This window comes from Trichoplusia ni, chromosome 11, assembly GCF_003590095.1.
Source record: "Trichoplusia ni isolate ovarian cell line Hi5 chromosome 11, tn1, whole genome shotgun sequence".
Lineage (NCBI taxonomy): Eukaryota > Metazoa > Arthropoda > Insecta > Lepidoptera > Noctuidae > Trichoplusia > Trichoplusia ni.
Window position 1 is genome coordinate 7,313,980 of NC_039488.1, and position 15,462 is coordinate 7,329,441.

Genomic DNA, 15,462 nt, shown 5'->3' on the forward strand with positions numbered 1-15,462 from the left:
GTCAATTTGATTTTGTATAGTAGAGAAATAATTTTGAAACCTCTAAGTTGTGAGCTGATTCGTATTACTGTGTAGATTCAAAGATTTTCTTTCAAGAACAGTCTGAATTTAGTTTTATTTGATACTCATAAATACTTTTATTTAAAATTTCAGGAGTCCGAACCCACAGGTATTGAAACCTAAACGTTAAAGGTTGTATGAACACAATTTTATTAATTCATATCATTCTATCTGTTCACTTTATCCAGGTAACACAATTATAGATTTTATTTTTATGACGTAATATTGACTTAGTACCTATCTTTTGATATCTGCAGTATTTGGAACAAAACTCAAAATACCCAATGATTTAAAAGAAAAAATACGCATCTACTTATGCATTAAACTCCAAGAGATTGGAAAAAATCTTCTTAGTTTTATAGTAACTATAATGAAAATGATTCATTATTAAATGATCCAAGGGTTTAGTCACGCCTATTTATCGGGATATGCCGACTAGTTTCGGACCCAACCGGAGTCCTTAATCAAGTCGAACTGGCCTCAGCTCATAAATAATTGACTGGCCTTTGGTCTAGTGGTTAGTGGCTTTGACTGCTATTCTGTGGTCGTCGGTTCGATTCCCACCCAGGACAAAAGTTTGTATGATGAGCACAATAATTTGTTCTGTTTCTAGGTATAATATCTATGTATTTAGAAATTAATAAGTATGTTTATCAGCTATCTAGTACTCATAACACAAGCTTTGCTTAGTTTGAGACTAGATGGCGTTGTGTGGAAATTGTGAAATATTATTAAGTATATTGATTTTCATCATCCCTTTCAGCCAACTTCTCCAGGTTCTAACTGAATCCTTTCTTCCAGAATCCGAGGTCCATGAGGAGGTGTTGGTGGCCGCCACGGACCTGGAGCCGGAGCCAGAGGAAATCCAGTTCACCGAGACCTCGTATACCAGTGCCTCCTTTGAGTCTCTTCCGCCAATTCCTGTTGAGGGTAAGGCTTTTTATCACATCATTAAAAAAGCAAGGAAGGTTTAAAAACTTAAGATGGTGAAATGTACGGTAGTAGGGGTAATGACATCACTTGCTTGTAAAAACCGTACTAGCAAGTGACGTCACACGAGATTTTAAATCACTGTGTCCCCATCATTTTTGGTTTACGAGATAATAAAAAAATAAGGATGCAATATCTACTTTTTTGAAAATTGTCTGACGGTCTAAACAGTTAATTTTTTTGTCAAATACCCTATTAGGCCTTACAAACACATAAATAGGTATTTTTCACTCATGAATTCCTCTACTTTCATCAGCCTTTGAAACAAGCATATACAATATACATAGGTACATAACATATTCCAAAGACCAACCCAAATTCGTAGTTAAATCAATAATCCCGTTGTCATAGCAACGAAAATAACATGCGTGAATAAGATACAGTGTACGAAAAGACAATAAATTAGAAATTAATTGATCAGTTTGTTTGTCTGTTATAATAAACGGAAAAAAGGGGTGAGTGTATATATTTTTAATGGAAATGTTTTGTTTTGGGAAAGGGTTGAGCGTGTTTTGTAACTGTTTTGGTTTAATATTACTGTGAATCGGGTTGGGATGATTGAAATTCGAAGTTTTGATTTTTTTTTTTATTGTAAGTGGGGTTTATTTTGTTTTGTTATGGAATGTTGTTGGTTTGAACAAAATTAGTAAAAGAGGCTTTTAATGCGATAGTTCAAATATACATCATTATCATAAGGCCATATTCGTCCACTGCTGGATATAGGCCTCCCTAATTGTAGGCCTATGTAAGATGACCGAATTGTGACGTCAGCTAGTTTATACTAAATATACGTTATTAAGGCTTATTTTAATAGATGTGTTATTAATATTTTTCAGAGGTTAAGCCGAAGAAGAAGGGAAGAAAGAAGAAAGTTGGCGTAAGATATCCTTTTTAATAAAAGACTTTTAATTACCTGCCATAAGCTGTTAAGGGCTGTCAGGCTATAATGGTATTAGTTGGGTCACGTCAGCCGCATGGACAGCGACCATTTTGCAAAAAACACCAAACTATGGGAGCCAGCGGATTGACGGCGTCGCAGTGGGAGTTCTAAGAAGCGGTGACAAGACGACCTTAACGCTTACCGCGCGAACCGGTTCCATGTGGCCCAGAACAGAGAATCGTGGAAGGACTTGGGGACCTTTTCTCAGCCGTGGGACACAGTAGGCTAGATAAAATAAATAAACTGTTAACGCGGTATCATTGACGCTATTTAGGCGAGACGCCCAATCCTTTACCACTTGTCTACTCGTGTATTCAAAGTTCACATTTAACATTATGCCCTATTGTAACAGGAGAAAGAATCCTCCATGGTTAAGAAGACCAGTAGTGAGATGTTCCAGTGGTCTGAAGAATCTCTAGCCATGGCCCTAGGTTGTAAAACATTTATTTTAATTAATACATCATCCTACATAGGTAGGTATTCTTAAAGATAGGAGGATTTCGAAATCAATTGAAACATGGCAATTTGAAAGGGTATCGTGTTGCCCAGGTAACTGAGTTGAGGAGATCAGATAGTCAGTCGCTCCTTGTAAAACACTGGTACTTAGCTGAATCCGGTTAGACTGGAAGCCGACCCCAACATAGTTGGGATAAAGGCTAGGATGATGATGACTGCTTTCTCAGTTACCCCACTTAACCCACCCTACCAAAGAGTTCTAAGAAAAAGAGTCTTGTTTGGGTGCAATGTTTTCGTTAGTCTAGGGCCCTTATAGAACTTAAGGTCAAGCTACTAAGTACCAGAATATAACAGAATTTTGTCAACGGGAATGAAATTAGCAGTTTGCGATTTCTTTTAAATGTTATGGGTTTTGTATTAACTTAAAAGGGTCTCCGAAAATCAGGGTAGTTGGTAATGGTTTCTTTTTGCTGTTTCAATCTACTAAAATATTTTAAAGGTTCGATGGGGCTGCCCCTCATATTAATAAAGATAAAAAGTAGGAGTAGACAAAAAAAACATGTTTTTATTGTATCAACGTTATTCGATTTTTTTCTGCAAATGTTTGAAGTATAGAACTAATTAATTTATTTGTACCAGCAGAAGAACCCCGCAAAGTTGAGGAGGCGCCAGTAGAAAAGAAGAAAAAGGGCAAAAAGGGAAAAGGGAAAGATAAACAAGAGGAAGTGATTCCCGTTTTCGAAAAGGTGAGAACTTTCTAGAATATTCTAGAACACGCAGATCCTTTAAAACAGATATCTCTCGAAGATGGTAAAATTCAAAATTGACATTACGAGTGGATTCTGGGTTATGGTCTTTTGAAGCGAAGTTAAGTAGAGTAGGCTGTCAATTAACCAATGAGATTGAAAGATACTTGTAAGTTTGGTTTTTTCCATTTTTTTTTTCAATTCTGTGTGTCTTTTACTATCTTGTGGCAGAGTTTTATTTGCCGTTAATTCGCAAAGTATTTAGTTTATTAATAATACTAGACACAAACCTCTTCCTATTTAGGGATGGTTTGAGAATTGATCACCACGCTAGCTCACTGCCGGAAATTTTGAGTTCCAATCTTTATTGGAACTCCAAATTGGAGCCCAAGCTTCTTCGAGAAGTTTTGCTTCACCGTTAGCCAGAAGCATTTTAGAATAATTGAGAGTACTTATATGACTTTTTAAAAGTGACTTTGCCTACGATGGGATCAATCCTCATCAAAATAATCCTCATAAAAATACTCCAAGTTCTGTCAAATTTACAGGCCTTTGCTACACTTCGTTAAGCCACTAATTAATTAATACGCACCCTTAAGTCCAGTCCACGCGGTGGGTTGTATTGACGCGTCGCTTTTCTTTGTGGAAACTTAAGCCTTGCAACTATGCGTCATGTGAACTAGCTTTTACAAATGGCGCAACACCAAAATAGGGTGTCGGCTAAATGAGTATGAGAAAAGTCATCTGGGCGTACTATAAAAAATATTCATATATGCATGTTTTGTAGCTTTATTATGGGAAAACTCCATATGTTTACCATCCAAACTTTTCAAAACAATTCCACGTATCCATGTGATGTTAAAATCAATAAATTTACGACCAACCCCTGTACCATCAACTCTCAAAATAAAACATGTGTCGATGTGGGAGCGAGATGACTCTATAACCCGTGCATCGTGCGTTCTCGCTCCCACAATAGCAAAAGTTTTTCTTTGAAGAGCTCATATTAAATGTTGTTTTCGTTTTCCCATCCACCCTTTCCCTCATTTATGGCTAATAAAAATACTGTTTTACGATCTTTTACAAGTACAATGCTACCTAATATAGTCCAATAAAATTGTCTTTTTACAAATCTTTAGCATTTTAATCCAGTTTTACGGTTTATTCGCACGGCAGCCTGATCGGGACAATCGAATGGCATTCAATACTCCATATTTTTCTGTAACGAAGTTGTTTTGCTTGTGTATCGATAAATAAATAAAAATCTTTGATAAATTGCATTTCGTGAACAAAATTAAATGATAAAGCTGTTTCAGTAAGTTTTTTAGTGGTTTTTACGAGGTTTTATGGAATAAAAATATATAAATGGCAACGACATCGTCACTCGTAAGTTAATGTTTAATCATTTATACATAAATTTTAGTAACAAGTAAAACGATCACTTTGGTATATAAATACTTGTGAAAATTAACTTATCTTAATTATGAAACACCTTTGAAGAAGTTTTTTCTGCTGCAATTGAATAAACTTACAAAAGAATATTAATTTCAACGTTTTAATGATAAATCTTATAAAATTTCCAAATAAAGTATTTTAAAACAAAAAATAAACAATAATATAAGATTATTAATTTTCATGTTCAATCAAAAAAACACACAAATAATACTAAACCATTAATTAATCTAAAAACACAACAATATTCATCAAGGTAGCAAAAATCAGACAAAAAAAAAACCTATTAACTTCAAATGATTCTCACACTAAAACTTGTCACAGCCAAAAGCTTGGAAGAAAATGAACAAAAGAGAAAGAGAGGCCTGGCTAATCCAGAGGATAGAAGACTGGAGAGCGGAGAAGGAGGCAGCTAAGTTAGTCCATATCCCCATCCTGTAGACCAAGACCTTCAACAGGCTGATGGAGAGGGAGATGCCGATGCGCCGCGTAGAGCACTATCCTGCTCCTATCAGCTTATTTCTTTAAATACGGTGGAAGACGTCCTGTACCTTCATTTCTTTATTTTTCCCACGTTTTTATACACTCACTTTCTTGTTTGTTTGTTGTACCGGTTGGATTTTTGTAACTCAATTTCGAGGCACTTCCCGATAAGCTAGCAGGCTGAGATTTTCAGAGTAGATTCTAACCGGACGAAAATGCAATTTACAAGTATAAAAACGGCTGGAAAGACTTGATAAAATTAGAATGAAGTGACGTGTAGAAACGTGGGTATTTTGTTTTTTTGCTCTATTATTTTTTTATCTGAAACGGGAATTTTGGTGGTAAATTTATTGACATTACTTTGTTGGGCAGATTCTTTCAGAAAGGTTTTAGTATTTGGCGTAAGTTCCCGTTAAGTGACTTGATTTTTTTATTCAAAGAATGTTTTTTTTTTTCAATTTATCTGCCAGATAGCGGATAATCAGTGATTTTAAAACAGCTTATAATATAAATTTGTTTAGTCCGTCAGACGAATTTCCAAAGAAAATATTAGATGCTTACATTTTTTCCTCTTAAACAAAAAATGAAGGGTGAAAGAGAAATGTGATCACATCAAAAACAATACTTGTCAAAATAACCAAGTCTCGCAACTCAGTTGTTCTGCGGGAAAAAGTTGTGAGATCCATGTAATACCAAGTCGGTTATTAATTTATTCAATCTCTACTTTAGTCTTAATACGTCCAGTCTCTAAGACCACGATCGTGGTCGATAACAATTGAAAATCATATTTCGAGATTTAGTCAGATACCCTTATTGAAGAAATTCAAAATCTTTGATTATAATGAAGAAAGTTTATGCTGATGTTTCGAATGTCCCGATAATATTCAGGCAAGCAATCCTGGCCGGAGCAAAGGAAAAGCGCGCGAACCTAGCGAAAGAACGAAACGAGAAGATGGCCAAGGAAGTAGCAGAACAGGACGTCCGGAGAGACATACTGCAGAAGGCTTGTAACCTGTTCCAAAGTAAGTATGAGGAGCTCCTCATAAGGCTTAGCTATAACCGCATTATATGTGAAACAATCACAGGTTTTGTGTGATCCTCCAATGCTTGTCCTGAGGCTGAGTGAAACTCCCTGCGATACAAGGATGAAAACCCTTAGGCCTGATTCGCACGGGAGTTTTTTTAACGCCCGTTAAAAAAGCGTTCAAAAATGCATTTCCAAGCACATGTTCATACGACTATTCCCTTTAGCGTCCAACACCTAGCGCTCAAAATGCAACACTACTCGACATAAAAGCGTCGCGTTTTAAAAGCACGGACGTATGAACAAGTACTTTCAAATGCATATGTTCTATTTGAACGCTTTTTTAACGCGCGTTAAAAAAGCTCTCGTGCGACTCAGGCCTTACGGCGAGAGTCGTCTTTTTTTAAATAGATAAATACAAACTTACTTTTCTGCACAGAATTCGAAAAAGAGAAAATGGATTACGAGCTCAAGAAAGAATTGGATGCGGAGGTAAGCAAACATGTTCTTCTTGATCGTAAATACAAGATCACAATTGCTAGGCAAACCTCCTTCCAGCTACCTTCTCAGTGCATCGATCCTTCGGTGTATCACAATACTTTAATCATGAGTGTCATTTTAACCCGTTCTCTTGTCGCTTCGACCCGTGCTTAGCACTTAACTTGGCGTCTGGTTATCACACACGCCACGCATTTATGGCGCGTGACCAAAAGGAAACCTGCTAAAATTTTTGCTGCAACCATTTTTATCTTGTTTGCATGTTTATGTCGGTGTAAGTTGAAGGATTTGGGGCATACTCTTGCGCACTTGCGGGACAGGTAAAAAAAAATTGTAACTAAAACATTTATCTTTACCAAGGACACTGTTGTGAAAGTTTTACCAACAGGGTTTCGGTATAAACTTTTGACGGATACGACATACCTCGTAAATGGATGAAACGAATTGGGTTCATCCCTATAATGCTATATTCTATCTCGTAATTCTCAACTTAGTCTTGATATTCTATTAACAGTTTGACCATTCCAGTGGCAACAATACCTCCGTTGCGACGGGCTCCCGGACCCTCGCGTAGTGACTCAGCTGAACACCTTCCTCCACCTCTGGCAGCAGCTGGAGGTCTGTGACGATGAGGAGCTCAACAAGAAGTTCATTGAAGTTCTGCCGGTTTGTAGAATGTATATTGTGTACTAGCTGTTGCCCGCGACTCCGTCCACGTAGGCTTCAGTTACCAGCGCGCGTTAGTTCATGATTGGATATTGACGTGACCGTCGCTAAAACAGTGCAACGGTAACACAGTACTCAGGGTTGGAACTTCATAACTGAACCGCTAGATGGCGCTGAAACATTTTTTTGATGTCTCGTAAAAAATATTCTTTTTCCTTAATAAAAAGTATCCTATGTGACTTCTAAAGCCTCTAAAACATGTGTACAAAGTTTCATAATGATCGGTTGAGTAGTTTTTGTGTGAAAGCGTAACAAACAAACTTAATTCCACATTTATATAGTAGTAGAAATAATCCTGGTGATCAATTTACAAACCTTCCCTATATCCCTTCCTTTCCTATGGAAGATGACTGTGCCCAGTTGATTTTCTTATTTGCTTTTCAGATTCTGGATATGCTAGAAGAATTTCGGCTGAATTCCAGAAAGTTCACACCACGCCAATCGGAGAATTACAATGAGGTAAGGAATACTAATGAAGGGATTTGTAAAAAAACCGAAGTAGTCGTACGTATTAATATTGGAACTGGTACTTTTTTGGCAATCTATCTGACGGATTCATTCGATTTATTTTTTTTAGGTGACTGGAATACCTAACTTAAGCTAGTTTTTCTGAACAAAAATTTTCAGTATCTTCCGGGTCTACTAATTTACTTACATAACCCTAATTATTTGAAAGCGGCTCCCGAATTTTGAAATTTAATTCTTTTCTAGAGCGGAGTTTTAAAAACAGTCAAGTCATATGCACCCATAATTAGTTGCTATGACTATTGACATTGACATCCCATCTTGAACATTTCCAGATTCGTCTAGCCCTGAGAGCTCAGCTAGCCAGTGCCATCCAGATAGCATCATACACGTTACTTCGAGACTTGGAGAAGTACCTCAAATTCGAGTCAACGAAGGTCGCGACGTACGAACGAGAGTTCACCGGGCTCCGGTTGAATATCTGGGTCGCTGTTAAATGGCCGACGAGGAAGAAGAAACCAGTTGAGCCTGAGCCGTGAGTATCGCTCTGACCTATCATACTTCTATCCTTTTCTGACATGCAGAACTGTCATTACCTAGAGTGAGAAAGAAAACGGGAGTGCTGTACGCGATGAAATCAACTGATTCGGGTGACTACCCGAATGACTATATTTTTTGTATGAAAAACGACTCCCGCTTTAAGGAATTTAATCCTTGTGTCGCGGGCATTTCACAAATATTCAAGTCACATGCACAAAGACACCCAGACTCAGGACATGCAGTCTTTAATCACACTAATGCTTGTCCTACGCCTGGATCCTAATGAAGCGGGTTAGGAAACTGATATGGACATTCAAAACCCTGCGCCATGTTGCAACTAAAAAGCTACTCCTAAATATATATTTATCTTTAGCACAATCAATATTGACCTACTGTGTACCGGTATGGGGCGCAGCAACAAAAACCCAATTTATAGGTCTAGAGAGAGCACAAAGGTCTCTCCTGAAAGTTATGCTCTGTAAACCTTTTAGATTCTCTACTGAAACCCTATTCTTAGAAGCGGATGTTTTAACAGTCAGAAAACTCTATGTACTAAATGTTATCTTAAAAACACATAAAACCCTATCCTATGACACCACTAAGCTCAAGGGAAGGAATAGACACAAAGTTGTTCCCCAGATTGCAGTCAAGTCTACCTTCGCCCAGAGACAGTTCCTGAAACAGTCCTCTCATTTATACAACTTTGTAAATAAAGAACTGAAAATCTACCCTTTAACCCTCAGTGAATGTAAAAAATCCATGGTTAAATGACTTAAATTAAAGTCCTATGAAGAAGTTGAAAATCTACTACTTTTTAATAATATTTAAATATTGAACTAACTCCTGGTGTGTTTATGTTAATGGAAGACGCCACCTATCATCTTCCAATCTCAAATTCGCGGTCGTTAGGGCTAACGCACTCTAAGAGTCTTTGATAATTGAAAGAAGTCCCTTTTAGTTCATATCGTCGTGCCAATTCTCAAAAGTGCAGACTGCTTCTCGTAACACTAAAATTAATATGGTTATTTTATTAACATTGCTTCTATAATAAGCTCAAAAGGTGACAATTCCATATTTCATCACATTTACACACACATAATCACCTTCTCCCTTACACATCTACACACATCACACGTACACAATTACATTTACACACAACATGCGTCGATCAAAATGTTATTGTTGTTATCACTTGCATTATATACTTAATGAAGGCTTTTGTTTTCTGTCACAAATCCAAATTGTAACCTACTGGAAGAGCGGAATACCCTAACACAAGCAAAATGTATTGCTTACAAAGGTATTTCAAAATGTAATACTACTATGTAATTTAAATAAACGTGTTTTTTTTTTTTTTTTTGGATCGACCCCGGGATACTTCGCGCAGTGGATTTGGCGTGGTGACCTCAACCACTCGGCTAACCGGCAGTGAAATTTCTATAATATTTTTTTATATTCTTCTTTCAGTGAACAGGTACAGCTCAAATTCCCTTCAATGAAAGTCATAGTGAAGCTACCGAAGATTATAGATGGTTCGTGTGTGTGCGTGCGCGCAGCTCGCTCGCTGATCGACCTGCTGAGCGAGAGTTCCAGAACGTTCGCGTTGAAAGCTGATATGCCGAATCGATATGAAGGTAAATAAACTATAGTTTTCTTGTAATATGGTTGACTAGCTGTTGCCCGCGACTTCGTCCCCGTGGGTAGAAGATATAAGTTATGATTTAGGTGTACCTGCCCGGTATTTTTCACATTTTCCATTGTATCTTAGCTCCTATTAGTCGCAGCGTGATGGTTTATAGCCTAAAGCCTTCCTCGATGAATGGTCTATTCAACACAAAAAAAAAATCAATTTGGACCAGTAGTTCCTGAGATTAGCGCGTTCAAACAAACAAACAAACTCTTCAGCTTTATACATATATTAGTATAGATGTTCAACCACACCTCCCAATGTGTTTCCTTCATCGTTGTAGCATGTCACAGTAATAAAGGAATACAAACATTAATTCGGAATGGCATAGGTCTTACGGGTTTCGAACCTACACGCCTACTCTATTTCGGCAGTCCATCGATTATACCTCAAGGTTATATTATATTTAAGTATATAGGCACATAACGTAAATGAGAAAGAGTGACAGAAAAAAATATGCTATGCTAAGCCTAAAGCCCATATTATCTCTCTTTCTAGAAAAAGAGTTTTCCAGTCCTTCATATAAGGTAGAAATAATAAATAAAATTAACAACGTTTTAGTGGCTCTTAAAGCTCCATTTGTAAATACGCCTCTTTATTCCAAGGTTTTTTGATGAGAATAATCTCTTCTTTCTTCAATATTCGACAATATGCTGTAAATGATAGTGAGGTGTAGTATCTAGTATCTATGTAAGATCTATCTATACTTCTATACTCATCTATATCTATACTAATATATAAAGCTGAAGAGTTTGTTTGTTTGTTTGTTTGAACGCGCTAATCTCAGGAACTACTGGTCGAAATTGAAAAAATCTTTTTGTGTTGAATAGATCATTTATCGAGGAAGGCTTTAGGCTATAAATAATCACGCTGCGACTAATAGGAGCGAAGGTACAATGGAAAATGTGAAAAAAGACAGGGGAGGTATAAATCATAACTTATATCTTCTACCCACGGGGACGAAGTCGCGGGCAACAGCTAGTGTTATATAAAATGTATCGCATTTGTATAAGGACAGTATTATTAAATGGTAATCGATCGGGAACAGTTGTCTTATTAAAGCATACTCCCTTCATGGCGACCCTTGCCATATTTGGATCGCTATTTCTGCTGAAAGCGGTGAAAAGCGCGTTAGGGTGAAGTTTATTGTATGTTGGTGTCCCAAAAATCCCAAGTAGCCTCATGTGAATAAATGTATGTATTTTGAATAAATTGACCTCTTCCTTTCCAGATCTTTTCACTTTCAATGTGAAAGAGCTGATAGAGGTGCAAAAATTGAAGAAATCTCAAGATGAAATAAGGACGAAGTTTTATAAAGAAGTCAGAGAGAGGGTTCGGGAGTTAGAAGCTTTCTTGAAACTTAATCCGTGAGTTTTTTTTACTTTTTAACTAAGATGTAAAAGGTTTATTATGACTCCTTGTTTTCATATGATTGATGTACAACCTGATGTCAGAATTTAAACCACCACGTGAGAAATTCTGAGGAGTTCTTGTTTCTTTACGATGTTTATCTTCACTGTTTTATCAAGTAAGTACGAGCTGTAGTCCAGGCTATCAATAATGATCCTACGGGAACAGAAAATCGCGATATGAACGCCTATGTTTTAATCCTGGTTAAAAACGATCTGTGTACCAAGTTTCGTCTAAATCCGTTCAATGGTTTTTGCGTGTAAGTGGAGCAAACATACATACATTATCCTTCATAATATTCACACATCAGCCGATCCATACTATTTCAATTTAATTGATCCTGAATTACTAATTGTATTTTTTCTTTTTCAGATATCTTAAGAATGACAAGGAGAAAGAAGAATTGGACAACCTGAATATGTCTGAGCCGCCTCTTTTACAAATACCAAGAATCCACATAGCCCATGTCAATGGTACCTCTTTTGGGGTTTTTTTTTGTAAACCACCAGCCAAACTTTAACAATACGAGATTTAAAGAGCGATTTTTTTTAAATGTAAATTTGGAATTCAAAACCGATGTTATTAAAATGTAATTTCATATAGTAGTGCGGACAGATTTAAAAAAATATATTGAAAACGTATTTTTCATTTTAAGTCATTCAAAATTTATTCATTTATTCAAAAATTAAAATCACTTAAGATGATGAAATTTATGATAGTGGGAGTTAGAGACAACACTTGCTAGTAAATAGCGTACTGGTAAGTGACGTCACACGAGATTTGAATCACTGTATCACCTTCATATTTTGTTTACGAGATAAAAGAAAAAATACGTATCCAATACTTTTTGGAAATCTGTATGACGGACGAACCAGTTTATTTGCCAAATACCCTGTCACTCGTCAATGTAATCATAAGTCAAGTTTATGATAAGATATTTCTCTGACTCATAACTCATCATTTTGACGGGCCTGTTGGTCTAGTGGTTAGTGACCCTGTCTGCTATACCGGAGGTCGTGGGTTCGATTCCCACCCAGGACAAATGTTTGTGTGATGAACACGATCATTTGTTCTGTGTCTGGGTGTAATTTATCTATATTATGTATGCATTTAGAAATATATAAGTATGTTTATCAGTTGTCTAGTACTCATAATACAAGCTCTGCTAAGTTTGAGACTAGATGGCGTTGTATGAAATTTGTGGAATATTGTGGTATATTATCACCACATAAAACGTCTGCAATAGACGAAAAGGCTGTTGTGTAATCATAAGTATTTTTCAACAGAGCGTGACTTCAGAAGGTACTTGAGATCCTGCCGCACGAAGACCAGGACAGGAGAAATGAACTTGAGGAAGTATAGGTGAGTCATCATCCTAGCCTTTCCCCAACTATGTTGAGGTCGGCTTCCAGTCTAACCGGATTCAACTAAGTACCCGTGTTTTACAAGGAGCAACTGCCTATCTGACCTCCTCAATCCAGTTACCTGGGCAACACGATACTCCTTGGTTAGACTGGTTGACAGACTTTATAGTTTCTGACTTTCCGTAATGACTGTCATAGAAGCGAAAAAAGAGCCGGAATCCACAATTTAACGTGTCCTCCGAGACCCGAAGACACTTGTTATGACATACCAAAATGTTCAGCCATCCTGAGACCGACCGTGTCAAGCGTAGCTTAACCTGTGATCGACTTGTGCAGTTGAATCTCAGGTCTACTGGTTAGTGACCTTGACTGCTATACCGGAGGTCGTGGGTTCGATTCCCACCCAGGACAAATATTTATGTGATGAGCACGATCAGTTCTGTGTCTGGGTGTAACTTATCTATTTTATGTACCGATGTATTTAGAAATATATAACTATGTGTATCAGTTATTTAGTACTCATAATATAAGCTCTGCTTAGTTTGAGACTAGATGGCGTTGTGCGAAATTTGTGGAACATTAAAAAAAAAATGTTGGGTAGGTTTCAGTAGGCGCTACAGAAATCTATATAATGTGTAAAAAATATTGAATGCCTAGCCATCATGACTCTTGAGATAAAAACAGAAGGATTGACTGACTGCAGAACTTTATTAGAATTCCCTCTTCAACCTTTGGGTAGGAACCCTAAAAAATAGCCAGCCTTAAGTGGAGACTAGATTAGGGATTAGATAGGATGCCAACCCAGGGTATATGGTATATGAAAGTTTAACCCTACGAGAGAACGTCACCTTACCCGAACCTTCGCCACTTCTCGCCAGTCACCGGCATGAAGCGCTCGAAGATCCGCCTCAACTGTATCACTCCAGCGGTATGATGGTGACTGTTAATTGATTTCAGAATATGCGGTGGTGTTCTGAACTTGGATTTGATAGTGACGCCGCCGCAGCCAAAGCGAATGAGAAATGCTATCACAATTACCACACGTAAGTCTTGTTATAGTAACTTAGTAAGGATGATTCATTATTAAATGATGCAACGGTTTACTCACGCGTATTTATCGGGATCGCCCGACTAGTTTCGGACCCAACCGGAGTCCTTAATCATGATTAATTGACAGGCCTGTAGATCTAGTGTATGAAGGACTGCAACGCATTGCCATACACTGACACAAAAACGCGGATGACGTAGCACGGCGGTTCAGGTTTAGTCAGTAAGAGTCTGACACTACCCATTTTCTCCCCCGAGGGAGCGGGTGTCCATGAGGATTTCCCCGCCTTACCAAAAAAAAGAAGGCTTGTTGGTCTAGTGGTTAGTACGATTGATTCCGAAACTAGTCCAAGTATTTTCGGAGCGTATTAAACTTGCAAACAACTCCCGCACTAAGGAATTTCATCCTTGTGTCGCGGAGGGTTTCACAAACATACAATTCACATGCACAAAGACACCTTGCAACTTGGAATTGAATATTCAATTATTCAAGACATAATCACGGTGTATATAATAGATACTCGTACATATTATGTACGAGTATCTATTATATACACCGTGATTTTTTAGTCGTCTTACAAAAGCAGCCCAGTTCTTGTATCCAATGACTAGAACACGTTCATGATAAAAAAAATGGGTATTTATGAGATTTGAATAAATTTAAAATGCAATTTTTATTCAATATTATTATTAAACTACGAATTAGTTTGTTAGAAACACAGCTCTGTTGCGAGCGCGGTCCGAGCCTTGTAACAATGGTGAGGGGCGCGGGCGGCGGCGTTTTTATTATTTTTAAGAGTATATTTCAGATTTCTGTTGTTTAATTTTTCTTCGTACTTATTATCTTAGTTGATGATAAAAAAAAAAAAATCGCGCCTAGGGGTATTTTACGTCGGATACATGAACTGGGCTGCTTTTGTAATACGACTAAAAAATCACCGCGTATTTATTTATGATTCATTTAATATTGGAATCTTCGTGGAATTTTCTTGTCGAGTTTAAAAAACTAAATTAAAAATATAGTTTTACTAAATAAACTTATTTATTTACATTTACACTCTTTGTAATACAAAATTATTAAATTATAATTTAAAGGGTAAATTTATACAATTTTTGTCTCATTAATTTCAAATAATTTAGTTTTAAAATGTATAAATATTTTTTTTTATTTTGGATCAGGTATATATTTTATGACACCTGTCTATTTTTTTACAAAAAAAGTGTATACATACTAATTATTTTATTATTAAATAATTAAAATATACATAACAATATTTTAATTAAATTTAATCATAATATTTTAGCCTTTTAAGATTTCTTATACATGTAGTTTAAGAAATATCTTTTTAATTTTTATTTACAAATCTAAAATGTTAGGAACGTTTCATTCGCTTTATACAAAAATAATGGGTTCCGCACCGTTGTCATGTCTATAGAACTTTGACATTTAGAGCTGAAAATTTTCAGTGTGCAATTTTATTATGTCTGTAACAAATTATTAAAAGTAAAATCTTATTACATCTTCTACGAATTGCACAGAACCTGTCATGTACGTATACCGCTCGCAATTAGCC

At 36.7% G+C, this 15,462-nt stretch overlaps 1 protein-coding gene across 1 annotated transcript in view; it reads left to right on the forward strand.

Moving 5' to 3' along the window:
* LOC113498980 (axonemal 84 kDa protein-like) overlaps window positions 1-15,462 on the forward strand; it is a 40,233-nt gene that overhangs the window by 1,088 nt on the left and 23,683 nt on the right. Inside the window, exons 2-17 of the mRNA XM_026879261.1 lie at window positions 154-169; window positions 862-990; window positions 1,887-1,927; window positions 2,343-2,421; window positions 3,089-3,192; window positions 4,969-5,060; window positions 6,016-6,149; window positions 6,591-6,643; window positions 7,178-7,315; window positions 7,760-7,834; window positions 8,176-8,375; window positions 9,848-10,014; window positions 11,299-11,434; window positions 11,850-11,950; window positions 12,764-12,839; window positions 13,799-13,884. Coding sequence (XP_026735062.1) covers window positions 154-169; window positions 862-990; window positions 1,887-1,927; window positions 2,343-2,421; window positions 3,089-3,192; window positions 4,969-5,060; window positions 6,016-6,149; window positions 6,591-6,643; window positions 7,178-7,315; window positions 7,760-7,834; window positions 8,176-8,375; window positions 9,848-10,014; window positions 11,299-11,434; window positions 11,850-11,950; window positions 12,764-12,839; window positions 13,799-13,884 — 1,627 coding nt within the window. The remainder of the gene's footprint in view (window positions 1-153; window positions 170-861; window positions 991-1,886; window positions 1,928-2,342; window positions 2,422-3,088; window positions 3,193-4,968; window positions 5,061-6,015; window positions 6,150-6,590; window positions 6,644-7,177; window positions 7,316-7,759; window positions 7,835-8,175; window positions 8,376-9,847; window positions 10,015-11,298; window positions 11,435-11,849; window positions 11,951-12,763; window positions 12,840-13,798; window positions 13,885-15,462) is intronic.